Below are 15,208 nucleotides of genomic sequence, written 5' to 3'. Positions count from 1 at the left end.
GATCATCACATTCATCAAGTTGAAGTGTAACGTATATCTTGGAATAAGAATAAGGAGAATTAGATGGAAAATAATAGTAATTGTATTGAAACTTGAGGTACAGCAGAGCTCCACACCCTTAATCTATGGTGTGTAGAAACTCCACCGTTGAAAATACATAAGTGAAAGGTTCAGGCATGGCCGAGAGGCCAGCCCCCATGATCTGAGAACTAATCGTCCCAAGATGATCCTAAGATCTAAAGTGATCAAAAGATGTCTAATACAGTAGTAAAAAGTTCTATTTATAATAAACTAGCTACTAGGGTTTACAGGAGTAAGTACTTGATGCATAAATCCACTTCCGGGGCCCACTTGGTGTGTGTTTGGGCTGAGCTTGATCTATCCACGAGCTGAGACTTCTTTTGGAGTTGAACACCAAGTTGTAACGTGTTTTGGGCGTTCAACTCCGGGTCGTGACGTGTTTCTGGCGTTTTACTCTGGCGTTCAACGCCGGGTTGTGACGTGTTTCTGGCGTTTGACTCCAGACAGCAGCATGTACTTGGCGTTGAGCGCCACTTTACGTTGTCAATTCCCGAATAAAGTATGGACTATTATATATTGCTGGAATGCTCTGGATGTCAACTTTCCAAAGCCGTTGAGAGCGCGCCATTTGGAGTTCTGTAGCTCCATAAAATCCATTTTGAGTGCAGGGAGGTCAGATTCCAACAGCATCAGCAGTCCTTTTGTCAGCCTTGTGGAGCTAAGATTGATGAGCCAATGTTAGTGACATTCACCTTTGTCACTAACGTTGGAGATGGCATTCACTACCACGTTAGTGGCCACGTTAACTTAGTTAACGTGAGCTCTAATGTGGAGAGTTGGGGCACTTGGAGCGTTAGTGACAAAGGTGAGTGCCACAAACGCTCTCGAAGGTGAGGCATACCCATGTTAAGAGCCACGTTAGTTACACTAACGTGAACTCTAACGTAGGACAAACGGCACGAGGCAACGTTATTGGGAAAGGTGAGTCCCAATAATGCTTGCGAAGGTTTCTAAGGCAACTTTAGAGGTCACGTTAGTGCCACTAACGTTGGAGTTAACGTGGGTTATATGGGGTTGGAACGTTAGTGAAAAAGGTGATTGCCACTAACGTTCTCGAACCCACAATGTCACTTAACGTTAACTTCACTAACGCCCATGCCTAATTTATACTTTTCTGCAAGCTGAGCCCACTAAAGATTGTAACTGCTTCAACTCAAGATCTAAGACCCACATCCAAGACTTGAAGAACTCACTAGAAGATCAAGAGAAGTAGTATATATAGGAGTAGTTTTGAACTATAGAGAAGCTTGGCACTTTGGAGAACTACCTTCTGTATATTTACTTTTCTGCACTTTTAGCTAAGGATGGATTCTTTTCTGCCATTTTCCATTTCTAGAGCTATGAACAACTAAACCCCTTTCATTGGATTAGGGAGCTCTGTTGTAATTTGATGGATCAATTATAGTTTTCATTCTCTTCTTCTTTCTTCTCTTTTGATTTACTAGAAAGCTTTCGATCTTAATTCAGTTGGTTAGTTGTCTTGGAAAAGAAACTCTCCATAATTGGATCTCCTCTGAGCCTTGGAAAAGGGATAAGGAGATCATGCCAGAAATGCTTTCTCATGTTGGACCAAATTGGGGTCTGGGCAGATATATTGACATGTAATCCTCCCAACACTTTGATTTGGAAATACATGTGGTATAATCAGTGACCACACTTCATCTCTTCCCATGAGCAATTAAATCAAGGAATTGGGCAATTGTTCAAGCTTAGAGAGATTGGGTTGCCAAGGAATTGGAACCCAATCACTTAAGATTGCCAAGGAGATCAATAGATGCTTTGATTGAGGAAGAGATGAAAATGAATTTGATCCGGAGAATACAACATCTCCTGAGCCCAATGAATTCCCTATTTCTGATCTTACCCATTCTCTTTACTTTCTGCCATTTATTTACATGCTCATTTCTCCAAATCCCCATCTAAGATTCTGCACTTTATTTTCTGCTATTTACTTTCCCGCCATTTAATTTTCTGCAATTCTCAAACTACATTCTGTTTAGCTCAACTAGCATATTCTTCCAACTAAAGTTGCTTGACCAATCAATCCCTGTGGGTTCGACCTCACTCTATTGTGAGTTTTTACTTGACGACAATTCGGTATACTTGCCGAAGGAAAATTTGTTGAGAGATAAGTTTTCGTGCATCAGCCGTCTTCTCCAACGCCTACAGCTAAGGTCGGTCATCCCGAGTCGGATCCTGATGTTCAGATCCTGAACCGTCCTGATGGGAGTGTTGATGCCATCCCTCTTAAGGCTCGTCCTCCTTCACCTCAAGATGCCGCCACTGGAGAATCTTTGAATCTGTTGTAGTTTTTGTTTATAAATCTTGATATGTATAGCCCGGTCTATGGGTCTTAAACTCTTTTTATTTTGTTGCTTCTGTCTGCTGGATACTTTTAGTTCCCTCTCTGTTAGCAACTTTATTTTTGGAAAAATAAAGGTAGTTTTTCAGGTTCTTTGGGGTTGACTTCAGGTGGCCTCTTGAGTCCTGTTATTATTATAACCTCGTTTCTTGTGTGATATGCTTGTCTGCACCTATCTGACACCTTTTAGGTCTTTTAGAGTGTTGGAACCTTGTCATCCAACCTCTTTTAATCGCCTTCATACTTGCATACTTGTAGCTTGATTCTTTTGAGGTCATGGATTTCTGGGTCCAATTTATATGCCTTCCGTCGGCCGACTTCTTCATCTTGGCCTGAAGTTATTTCTAGTAATCCACTTTGTTCGGACCTTTGTTAGGCCTCTTCCATGGATTTACTTTTAACCTTTGGCTTCTTGGTCGGGCCGACTTCACCACTTCGGTCCCTTCTAAGTTATTTCTAGTAATCCTCTTTTTGGACCCTCTTTTAGGGATTGCTTTTTATAACTTTTGTTCGTGGGAGGCCGACTTCATCACGTCGGTTCCTTCTAAGTTATTTCTAGTAATCCTCTTTTTCGGACCTTTGTCAGGTCTCTTTTAGGGATTTCTTTTTATAACTTTTGTTCGTGGGAGGCCGACTTCATCACGTCGGTCCCTTCTAAGTTATTTCTAGTAATCCTCTTTTTTGGACCTTTGTCAGATCTCTTTTAGGGATTGCTTTTTATAACTTTTGTTCGTGGGAGGCCGACTTCATCACGTTAGTCCCTTCTAAGTTATTTCTAGTAATCCTCTTTTTTTGGACCTTTGTCCGGTCTCTTTTAGGGATTGCTTTTTATAACTTTTGTTCATGGGAGGCCAACTTCATCACGTCGGTCCCTTCTAAGTTATTTCTAGTAATCCTCTTTTTTAGAGCTGGTCAGGCCTCTTTCCAGGGATTTACTTTTTATAACTTTGGTTATTGTGGTTGATTGGTCCGACCTCTTTACGTCGGCCTGTCTTTAAGTTATTTTTAGCAACCCATTTTTATTAAGACCTCGTCAGGTCCTTTCTATGGATCACTTTTGATAACTTCTCGCATTATTCTGTTTTTGTCGCTTTATCATCTTTGCGATTTTGTAGAAATTGGGTTTGATCCCCATTTGGTCGACCTTTTGATGAATTTAGTTTTCATTTTTGTTTGGTCTTGATCTGCAGTGAATTTGGTTTTCACTTTCTACCGATCTGTAGCTTTTATAATCGGGCGATGAATTTTTTACGTTTCAGATTAATGCGTCTGAAAAAAGAACTTGAAGATAGAAAATATGCAAATATATATTTGGGTATTTTCCCTTTAATTCGGGTGGTTTGTAGATCTTGGCTTGGTGCCTCGTTAAAAAATCTTTTCAGGAAAAAGAGTACACTTTATCCTAAGATCCTTATTATCTCTAATTATAATACCTTCGTAGGTTGCAAGCGTGCCATGATCTTGGAAGCTCTCGTCCTTCAAGTTCGGATAGTCTGTAGTAGCCCTTTCCAAGACTTCTTTGACTCGGTAGGGTCCTTTCCAGTTGGCTGCCAGCATTTCCTTCTCCCGGTCGAGTTGTTCCGATGTTGTTTTAGATTAGTACGAGGTCGTTCTTGGCAAAATCTCATGGCACTACCTTTTGATTGTATCTTGAAGCTATTCGACGTTTTAATGCCTCTTCCCTGATCCGAGCTCTTTCTCAGATTTCAGGAAGATAGTCGAGTTTTTCCCTTTGAAGTCAGGAGTTGGCCAATTCATTATAGTGGATCATTCTGGGTGATCCTTCTTCGACCTCCACTGGGATCATTGCCTCCATTCCGTAAGCTAATCAGAAAGGTGATTCCTTTGTGGTGGAGTATGGAGTTGTCCGATATGCCCATAGGACTTGCGGGAGCTCTTCAGCCCAGGCTCCCTTTGCATCCTGTAATCTCCGTTTTAACCCAGCTAATATGACTTCATTAGCAGCTTCTGCTTGTCCATTGGCATGGGGTGTTCTACAGATGTGAATTGGTGTTTTATGTTTAGATCGGCCACCAATTTTCTGAAGCCTGCATCTGTAAATTGAGTGCCATTATCTGTGGTGATGGAGTATGGAACCCTAAACCTTGTGACAATATTTCTATATAGGAATTTTCGACTTCTTTGAGCAATGGCGTTAGCTAGGGGTTCCGCCTCAATCCATTCTGTAAAATATTCTACCCCCACGATGAGAAATTTGACTTGTCTGGATCCTTGAGGAAAAGGACCGAGAAGGTCGAGTCCCCATTTTGCGAATGGCCAGGGTGAGGTTACGCTCATAAGCTCTTCTGGTGGGGCGATATGAAAGTTGGCATGTTTCTGACATGGTGAATATGTCTTTACGAAGTCTGTTGCTTCTTTTTGTAGAGTCGGTCAATAGAATCCGGCCTAGAGTACCTTTTTGGTAAGAGCCTGTGCTCCAAGATGGTTGCCACAGATGCCACTGTGTACTTCTTCTAAAACTTCCTTTGTATTGGGAGTCAGCACACATTTTAACAGTGGTGTTGAAATCCCTCTCTTGTATAGAGTATTGTTTATGATGGTGTAGTATTGTACCTTCCGTTTTAACCTCTTTGCCTCTTTCTTATCTGTAGGGAGTGTTTCTGTTTTGAGGTAACTGATTATGGGAGTCATCCATCCTTGGTCTTGCCCTGTTATGGTTAGGACCTTTTCTTTTTCCGAGATTGACGGGCTTTGCAGCATTTCTTGGATGAGGCTTCTATTGTTACCCTCTGGTTTGGTGCTGGCTAGTTTTGAGACTACATCAGCTCGAGCATTCTGTTCCCGGAGTATATGGCAGACCTCATATTTTCCGAGTTGTCCGAGTTGTTCCTTGGTTTTGTCCAAGTACTTTTTCATGGTGGGATACTTGGCTTGATAGTTCCCTGCTATTTGTGAGGTGATTACTTGTGAGTCGCTGAAGATGACAAGCTTTTGAGCTCCAACCTCCTTAGCCAGCTTCAAACCAGCTAGTAGTGCCTCATATTTAACTTGGTTGTTTGAAGCAGGGAACCCAAATTTTAGTGAAAGTTCGATTTGCGTTCCCTTATCGCTTTCTATTATCATGCCTGTGCCACTTTTGGTTTTGTTTGAGGAACCGTCTACATAGAGATTCCATTTTGTAGGGATTTCTGGGGAGTCCATAAACTCTACAATGAAGTTAGCCAGATACTGTGATTTGATGGCTGTTCGAGCTTCATACTAAAGGTCAAATTCAGACAACTCGACTGCCCATTACAAGATTCTTCCTGCTAAGTCTGTTTTCTGTAAAATACCTTTTATGGGCTGGTTGGTCCGAACCCTAATGGTGTGGGCTTGGAAATATGGGCGAAATGGTCGGGATGTTAGTATGAGAGTATAGGCGAATTTTTCTATTTTTTGATAGTTCAGTTCGGACCATTGTAGTGCTTTGCTGATGAAGTATATAGGTTGTTATCTGCTATCATCTTCTCAGATCAATGCCGAAGCTACTGCCCGATTTCCTACCGCGAGGTATAATACGAGCGGTTCTCCTTCCCGTGGCCGGGTTAGAATAGGTGGTTGTCCTAGAAATCTTTTGAAATCCTTGAAGGCTTGCTCGTACTCCGTTGAGTTGTTGTACCTCTTTAACACACGTCGGACTCTTCATGTTGAGTATAGCTTGGCATTTATCTGGGTTTGCCTCGATTCCTCTTTGTGTGAGCATAAAACCCAAGAACTTGCTAGCATCTACTATGAAGGTGCACTTTGCAGGATTAAGTCGCATGCCATGTTTTCTTATGGTATTGAATACTTGAGCAAGGTCGGATAGTAGCGACTCCTTGCTTTGTGTTTTTAGTAACATGTCGTCTACATATACCACCATTAGTTTTCCGATGTGCTCTGCGAAGAATTTGTTCATTAACCTTTGCTAGGTAGCTCCTGCGTTGTTGAGTCCAAAGGGCATGATGATGTAACAGTAGTTTGCTTTAGGAGTTAAAAATGAAGTTTTTTCTTGATCAGGCAGATACATTGGGATTTGATTGTATCTTGAATAAGCGTCCATAAATGAGAGGTACTTTTAACTGGAGGAGGTGTCCACCAGAGTATCGATACTTGGGAGCGGATAGGGATCTTTAGGGCAAAGTTTGTTGAGATCAGTGTAGTCAGTGCACATCCGCCACTTCCCATTTTTTTTTCACTAAGACCATATTGGCTAGCCATAATGGGTATTTGACCTCTTTGATGAATACTGCCTCCAGTAGGGCTCGTACCTTTTCCTCGACAGCTTGGGATCTTTCTGGTCTGAGCTTTCTACGCCTTTACTATACTGACCGAGACCATGGATATACTGCCAGTTTGCGGCACATTAGCTTGGGGTCTATGCCCGGCATGTCTGCGGCTTTCCATGCGAAGAGGTAGACGTTATCTTTTAAGAACCGTATGAGGGACTTTTTTACATCCTCTTTAAGAATTGCGCCGATGTTGGTCGTTTTGTCCGGGACATCTCCAATCTGGACTTTTTCTATCTCGCCTTCTGGTTTTGGACGGAATTCTTCTCGACCTTGAACTCCTCTGAGTTCGATGGTGTAGATTTCTTCTCCTTTGCCTCTGAGGTTTAGACTTTCGTTGTAACAGCGGCGGGCCATCTTCTAGTCTCCTTTTACCGTAGCGATCCCTTCTGCAGTTGGAAACTTCATGCATAGGTGTGGAGTTGACACTACTGCTCCGAGCTGGTTTAGAGTTGTCCGACCTATTAAGGCATTGTAGGCCGAGTTCACATCGACCACGATGTAGTCTATGTTGATGGTCCTAGACCGGTTCCCTTTTCCAAAGGTTGTGTGTAGTGAGATGTAACCGAGTGGTTGGATTGGGGTGTCTCCAAGTCCAAATAAGCTGTCCGAATATGCTCTGTGCTCTTTTTCTTCTAGGTCGAGTTTGTCAAAGGCTGTCTTGAATAAAATGTCGGCCGAGCTTCCTTGGTCCACCAGTGTTCGGTGTAGATTGGCATTGGCCAACATGATAGTGAAGACCATAGGATCATCATGTCCTATGATGACGCCAGCTGCGTCCTCTTTAGTAAGGGTGATAGCAGGGAGGTCGGGTGCCTCTTCTCCTACAACGTGGTACACTTCTTTGAGGTGTCTTTTGCGAGATGAATTGGAGATTCCTCCTCCCGTGAATCCCCCATGTATCGTGTGAACATGCCTCTCTAGGGTACGAGGTGGTCGTTCTGAGCGGCCAACCTCTTCGTCTCTTCTTCTTTTTTTGGGCTTATCTGTCTTACTAGCTAGGTACCGATCTAGTCTCCCCTCCCTTACCAATTTCTCTATGACATTTTTCAAGTCGAAGCACTCGTTGGTGGGATGTCCATAGATTCGATGGTATTCGCAATATTCCATCCGGTTTCCTCCTCCCTTTTTGCTTTTGAGTGGACGGGGTGGTGGAATCTTCTCCATGTGGCATACTTCTCTATAAACTTCCACAAGAGACACCCGGAGAGAGGTGTAATTGTAGAATTTTTTAATCTTCTCTACATGTGGATCATCTTTTTTCTTGGAATCTTTGTCTTTATCTCGGGCGGAGTTGGAGAATCCGGATTTTGGGGTTTCTCCTAGTTGAGAGTTTTTCTCCATGTTGATGTATTTTTCTGCTCGTTCTTGTACTTCATTCAGAGATGTGGGATGTTTCTTTGATATGGATTGACTAAAAGGTCCCTCTCGTAGACCATTGATCAGACCCAAAATGGCTGTTTCGGTTGGCGGACTCTGAATGTCCAGACATGCTTTGTTGAATTTTTCTATGTAGCTACGAAGACATTCCCGATCTCCTTGCTTGATCCCTATTAGACTTGGGGCGTGTTTAGTTTTGTCCTTTTGGATGGAAAATCTGGCTAGAAATTTTTTGGCTAAGTCGTCAAAGCTTGAGATGAACCTGGGGGGTAGATTGTCGAACCATTTAATTGCTGCTTTGTTAAGGTGGTTGGGAAAGCTTTACATCGAGTGGCATCTGAGGCGTCGGTGAGATACATTCTGCTTCAGAAATTACTGAGATGATGGCTGGGATATGATGTGCAATCATATAAAGTCATATTGGAAGGTTTGAAGTTTTTTGGGATTTTGGCCTTCATGATTTCTTTGGTGAATGGGTCTTGGTCTTGCAGGAATTATCCTCGTGACTGGATCGAGTTATTTTAGTTTTGAGATCAGCTTCGAGCTTTTGGAGCTTGTCTTCTAATTCGCAGTGTCGCCTAACTTCCCTTCGTAGGTCTTTCTCGGCTTCCCGCTGATATTTGACCTCTTTTTTGAGTTGTTTTAGGCGATCCTGAAGTGCTTCCATGGGTCCCGTGCTTGGGGAGTCTTTGTCTTTGTTAGGTTGAGAAGTATCGTCTAGTGTAACCTCCACGTTCTTGTGTGGTGTTCTGTTCTCCACATCAGAGTCGTGGTCGTTATTCAGGTTATCTGCCATGATGATGGGATGACTTCCAAGTTCCCCAGCAACGACGCCAATGTTCTGAGAGTTACCTGAAACTGTAGGTCGATCTCGGACGAGATCTTCTGCACTGATCGGAGATGACGGGTCCGGCTTGTGCGTGGCGGCCAGAGCTGTCGTGTCTGACTTGTTGGACTGGCAATGCTGCTGATCCTTTGTCACTGAAGGGTGGTGGTACCTACAAAGGACTCCGATGCTTAAGTTAGCAAGGATATTAAGCAGGTTTTTAGTAGAATCAGAGTATGAGTTATACCTGGGTGCTCCAGTGTATTTATAATGTTGTAGAGTGATCCTTTCCGGAGATAAGATAATTATCTTATCTTATCTTTGAGTGGAGTTATCCTATCTTCAAGTGAACCGCCCTTGTCCTTCTAGGCTTGGGCTGCCTTGGAATTTGGGTCGTGTTCCTCTGTTTGGGCCCTTTTTGGGCTTTTCTGGTGATCTGGCCGAACTCTTTGAGAAGAGGTCGGGTAGTTCTGAGCTGAAGAGGTCGGTCGACTTGTCGCCAAACAACCCAGGTCGAATAGCTCGACCTAGGGTATGAACAGTTGGGAGATGTGGATCTTCCATTGGAAGTCCATGGAACTTGCAGTTCTGTTGCAGAAGAGAGACTAACTGAGACTTAAGCTCAAAATTGTTAGCTCCAATGGCAGATACAGAGATACTTCTACCATAAAAGTAAGAGTTAGGCATGGTGAAGTCACCAAGGACCTTTCTTGGCTCCTTTTGAGATTTGGCCATGTCTTCCCTTTCTTGTTCAAAACTTTCTGAAAGGTGTCTTCCGGAGTGTTGTGCTTTAGCTTGTTGTTAACGCCTCCTTAGAGTCTTCTCAGGTTCATGATCAGGAGTCAAGAGGGGTTTTTTATTCCTATTCCTGGTCATAAACAAGAAGAGAAGAAAGAAAAGGAAAGAAGAAAGCTTTTTGAACTACTTGGACCAAAGAGCTTTCAGTTACATGTGAAGAAAGAAAAAGAAGAAGAGAGAAATAAAAGTGAAGATGGAGCATGAGAGAGGGAGAGTAATTCGAATAAATAGAAGTGAGAAGAGAAGAATTATGATTAAATAAGATAAAAAAGAGTTAAAATGTTTTTTTATTTTATTTATTAATTAATTTTTGAAAATTAGGGTTAATAATTTAAAAGAATTAAAAATTAGTTAGTGTATTTTCGAAAAAGAGAAGAGAGAAATAGGAGGGAGTTTTCGAAAATTAAGAGGGGGAAGAGTTAGTTAGGAAGTTTTGAAAGAGAAGAGAGAGAAGATAAGTAATTAATAAGAAAAGATTTGAATTTAAAATAAGATAAAAGATAAGATAAGAAAAGATTAAAATTTAGAAATTTGAAATTAGAAAAAGATAAGAATAGATAAGATAAGAAATTAAAAAGATTTGAAAAGATTTTAATTTTTAAAATTTGTAGTTAGAAAAGATAAGATAGGAAATTAAAAGGATTTGAAAAAGATTTTAAAAAGATAAGATTTTGAAATTTGATTTTGAAAAAGATTTATTTTTGAAAAGTGAGTATTTATTTATTAAATTTAAAATTTGAAAAAGATAAGAAAAAAATTTTTGAATTTAGAAAAAGATAAGAAAAAGATAAGATTTTTAATTTTTGAAAAGATTTGATTTGAAAATTGACAACTAAGATAAGATAAGATAAAAATTTTAAAATTGAAATCTGAATTTTTTTGAAAAATTTCGAAAATTAAGCAAAAAAAAGAGAAATAGAAAAGATTTTTTTTGAATTTATTGATGAAAGATAAAAACAAGTAAAAGATACAAGACTTAAAATTTTTAAATCTAATGCTCCTTATTTTCGAAAATTTTGGAGGGAAACACAAAAGAACACCAAATTTAAAAATTTTAAGATCAAAACAGAAAGAAAACTCAAGAACACTTTGAAGACTAACAAGAACACAAAGAACAAAACTCAAAGACTCAAAGAACACAAGAACATATAAAGGACACCAAACTTAAAATTTTTAGAAAGCTAAACACAAATTTTTGAAAACTAAAAGAAAAATAACAAAAGACACTAAACTTAAAGATTTGACACAAAAATTAACCAAAGAAAAACTATTTTTGAAAAACTTTTGAAAGGAAGATCCCAAAAAATCAAAAATTGCTGTAAGAACAAAAACCAAGACTCAAAGAAACGAAAAATCATCAAGAACATAAACAAAAGACTTGAACAGCAAACTTAAAATTTGAAACAAGAATCAAACAAAAAGACATTAATTTTGAAAGATTTTTAGAAAAAAAGACTCAAAAATTTAGAAAATTACTTGTGACACAAGCAAAAAGACTCAAACAAAAACAAAGATCAAACAAAGAAAAGAAAAATATTTTTGAAAAGGTTTTTAATTTTTTTTGGAAAATTAAAGAAGAAGAAAATAAAAATAAAAGACTCAAATAAAATAAAAATTACCTGATCTAGGGAGCAAGACAATCCGTTAGTTTGTCCAAACTCAACAATCCCCGGCAACGGCGCCAAAAACTTGGTAGCACGAATTCCCACACCTTCGTACTGTTGTACCAGCAAGTGCACTGGGTCGTCTAAGTAATACCTGAGCGAGTCAGAGTCGATCCCACGAGGATTGTGGTTTGAAGCAAGCTTTGGTTATCTTGTAAGTCTTAGTCAGGCAGATCAAGAGGTTGTTAGATTACGGAGTTTAGGATTATTATAATAGGGTGCTAATACTTTAAGGATATAATTGAGGATTGGAGTTGCTTTGTCTTTCTGAATTAACTCTGGTAGTACTGTCTTCTTTGCTTGTGAGTAATCTCTTCTATGGCAGGCTGTATGTGATCAACGCCATGGGCCATGGTCATTGATCTCCTCTGCTATAGATTGAATGCCATTGGCGGTGGTCATGTAATCTGACGAAGCGTGAAGCTCTAGCAGTTCATTCTCCTGGCGATCCTACTCAAATGCCACAGACAAGGTCGAATCTTCCGGATCAGAGAATGCTGCTTCTTTGGATTCTAGCCTATACCACGGAGACCCTAATCTCCCCGAAAATCGGCTGAACTGGAGCCTTGAGAAGTCCCCGATGAAGTCGTGGATTAGCCTTCTGAGAGATGTATAAACAAAGTTGTTGGCTCGTGCTTTCCAGTCACATATTCACACAAACCCAAGTAGACGCGGGTGTTTGTCAGGCACGTTCATCTTAGTATGATGAACAGAGCTGATTGTCACTGATCATCCTATTCATCATGTTGAAGAGCGAGTATATATCTTAGAAATAAATCAAACATTGATCGAAGAAGAAACATTAATACTTTTATTAATTCATAGGACTCAGCAGGGCTCCTCCCCTCAACCTAGGAGGTTTAGAAACTCATACTGATGTAAAATACAAAGTAAAACTTGAAAATAGCATAAAGAGGTTTGTATAACATATTTCTAATCCCTAAAATACTAAACAAATGACTAATAAGGGTAAAACAATCTTTTTAGTGCTAAAATCTACCTTTGGGGCCCATTTAGTGAGTGTTTAGGCTGAATTTTGATGAGATCCACATGCTATGAGGTTCCTAGGGCATTGAACGCTGGCTAGGGGTCCTCTCTGGGCGTTTGGACGCTGGTCTCTGCTCTTGCCGGACGCTTGGAAGGGGGCAGGAAGCTGGCGTTGGACGCCAGTTTTAGGCCTTCTAATCCAAAGCAAAGTATGGAGTATTATACATTGCTGGAAAAGCTCCGGAAGTCAGCTTTCCATAACCATTGAGAGCGCTCCATTTGAACTTCTGTAGCTCTAGAAAAGCTCTTCCAAGTGTAAAGAGGTCAGATCCGGACAACATCTGTAGTGCTTTCTCTGTCTCTGAATCAGACTTCTGCTCTAGCTCCTCAATTTCAGCCATAAAATACCTGAAATTGTCCAAAAATATAAAAACTCATAGTAGAATCTAAAAATGTGTATTTAACACTAAAACATATAAAAACTTAATAAAAACTAAACAACACATACTAAAAACTATATGAAAAAGATGCCAAAAAACGTATAAAATATCCGCTCATTATAAACCTACAAAGCCTTGATCTCATTGACACTCAATAGTAAAATTGTAAAATTACATTATTATTAGCATCATGTTTTAAAGTAATTATAATTATTTATTAGAGTTTCTGCTCTGGTATTCTAACAATGCAAGTTGGTATACTTTTATTTTAATATTAATTAATAATTAAATTAGAAGGAATGATTCGTCTAACTTCTTTTACTGTTGGCTTTATGTTAAGATGAGTTATTTTGGTTATTATTTAAGTGTGTTATGTGATTTTGATTATTGTTTATGTGTTATTTACTTTTATGTGTTAAGGTGTAGGTTTTGTATTGCTGATTTTTCAATATTTGAAGGCCTAAATGTAAAAATTTAGTAAAAAGTTGATAATTAAAAAATTAGGATGAGCCATGGAAATTTGGTCACTGAAATGTTTGGTTGCTAATTAGCAATCGATTTAGCGATTAAAATGTTGGTTGCTAAAATACATGCTCACACTTAGTGACCGAATTAGAGATTGAAACGTCGGCCGCAAATTAGCGACCGAAATATTAGTCGCAAATTAGAGGCCAAAACACTGGTCACAAACTGGCGACCGATTTACTCAGAGACTGATTTAACGATTGATACTTTTTGGTGAGAGTTTGGTGGCCTTGTTAACAAATTGGTCGCTAAATCAGTCGTTATTCTGGTAATTTCTTATGGTGTCTATACTTAATTTCATAAATTAAATGTTAATGTGATTGATATAATATTTTAATTATTTTTTAAATTACATATTGTATAAAGTATAAACATAGTTGATTTTTTTATGTTATATAATTATGTGTTATTTTTTATTTTGAAAAAATTTAATTAAGTTTTTAATAACTCTAATATCACTTTAAAGGGATATATTTTAGATTAATTTTTTTAATATAAAAAATCTTAATAATGATTCTTTAGATATCAATGAGACAAACGATGATTTTTTATAAATTTTTTAAAATGTTTATCATTGTATTCTAATTCATAAGTTTGTAAAAACGCAATTTATTTTAAAATTTCAATTAAAGCAAAAAATTTGAATTTTTATTCTTGTTTCTTTTGATAATTTATTTAAATTCGAATAGAAAATATTTTTTTATTAGCATTTATATTTTAAAGCTAATTGTTATTAATTTAAAATTAAAAAATATTAATAATTTATTTTTTGTTGGACTAATTTTGCTAGCATTATCTGTAAAATTGTAACCTTAAATCTTCTTTTTCTATTTTGCAGGTATTGGCAGCGAAATTGAGTACATAAAAAATTAGAAAATACTACATAAAATAGTAAATATTTGTATCTTGGTATAAAGTAGTAAATATAATTTTTTTATTTATTTAAAAAAAAAAGTCGTATATATATCTCTTATAAACACAATTTAATTTATACTTCTCCTTTTGCACTTGATAGTCTTTTACTATATAATTGAAATTTGAAAATTAAGTATAAAACAACGATACTGTGAGACTGTAATTTACATCTTTAACTTTGACGCTATATTTAATAACCACCAAATGTTTCAATCATTATTATAAACATCTTTCTCCTTAGTTGGATTGTCATTTTCGATGGCCAGATGATGCCATTAGTACACCAACAGCTACAATAAACATAAGTAACATGCTGCAAAGCAATGCATATGTTCTTCTTGATGATTTTCGATACTCTCCGAACAAAACTACACCCCAAAAGGTACTGACAAGTGGAAGTGCCTGTATCATCAACATATAATAATGCATCTTCAGTTAAAATGATTTATAAGTGTATAACTGATAAGATACCGATACAAATACGTATGTTAATTGGTTACTTCGTTAAGTTGTGTAATTGTGTTGTCTCTACTATTTTGGTCACAATTATCTTCTATGATGTATTAGGTTTATCTAAAATGTTCCACTAATAACTTGAGACATTTAATGTTATATTTTTATCCCAATGAAAAATAATTGTGGGGCATAAAATTACTAGAGTTCAAATATGATATGGCAATGCAAATAAAATCTTAAATAATAATTAAACACTTAACTCTTTTTCAAAAATTCGACAAATAAATGCAAAATAAGAATACACACTGTTTCATATATTTTAATGTAAAATTTAGATTAATATTAAATTGAGGTATTTCCTTTTCAAATTTTATTCTTGTATATTAATTATAAATCAGTTATTATTTAATATAATTATTTTTTGAAAAATTATTTATAATTTTAACACCGATACCATAATAATTAATGACTTATTTTTAACGCATATATTAATTATTTAAAACTTT

General features: G+C 37.8%; 1 protein-coding gene across 2 annotated transcripts in view; it reads right to left on the bottom strand.

The window, feature by feature from the left end:
• Positions 1-14,354: 14,354 nt before the first annotated feature.
• LOC107489491 (ureide permease 1) overlaps positions 14,355-15,208 on the bottom strand; it is a 7,477-nt gene continuing 6,623 nt past the window's right edge. The window contains exon 7 of one of the 2 annotated variants that reach the window (XM_016110243.3): positions 14,355-14,648. In XM_016110243.3, the coding sequence (XP_015965729.1) occupies positions 14,496-14,648 (153 nt within the window). In that variant the 3' untranslated portion in view covers positions 14,355-14,495. The remainder of the gene's footprint in view (positions 14,649-15,208) is intronic. The other variant, XM_016110244.2, reaches the window with a different exon arrangement.

The sequence above is a fragment of the Arachis duranensis genome, chromosome 5, assembly GCF_000817695.3.
Source record: "Arachis duranensis cultivar V14167 chromosome 5, aradu.V14167.gnm2.J7QH, whole genome shotgun sequence".
Lineage (NCBI taxonomy): Eukaryota > Viridiplantae > Streptophyta > Magnoliopsida > Fabales > Fabaceae > Arachis > Arachis duranensis.
Note: the sequence above shows the minus strand (reverse complement) of the source record. Positions and strands in the feature narration are given on the sequence as shown.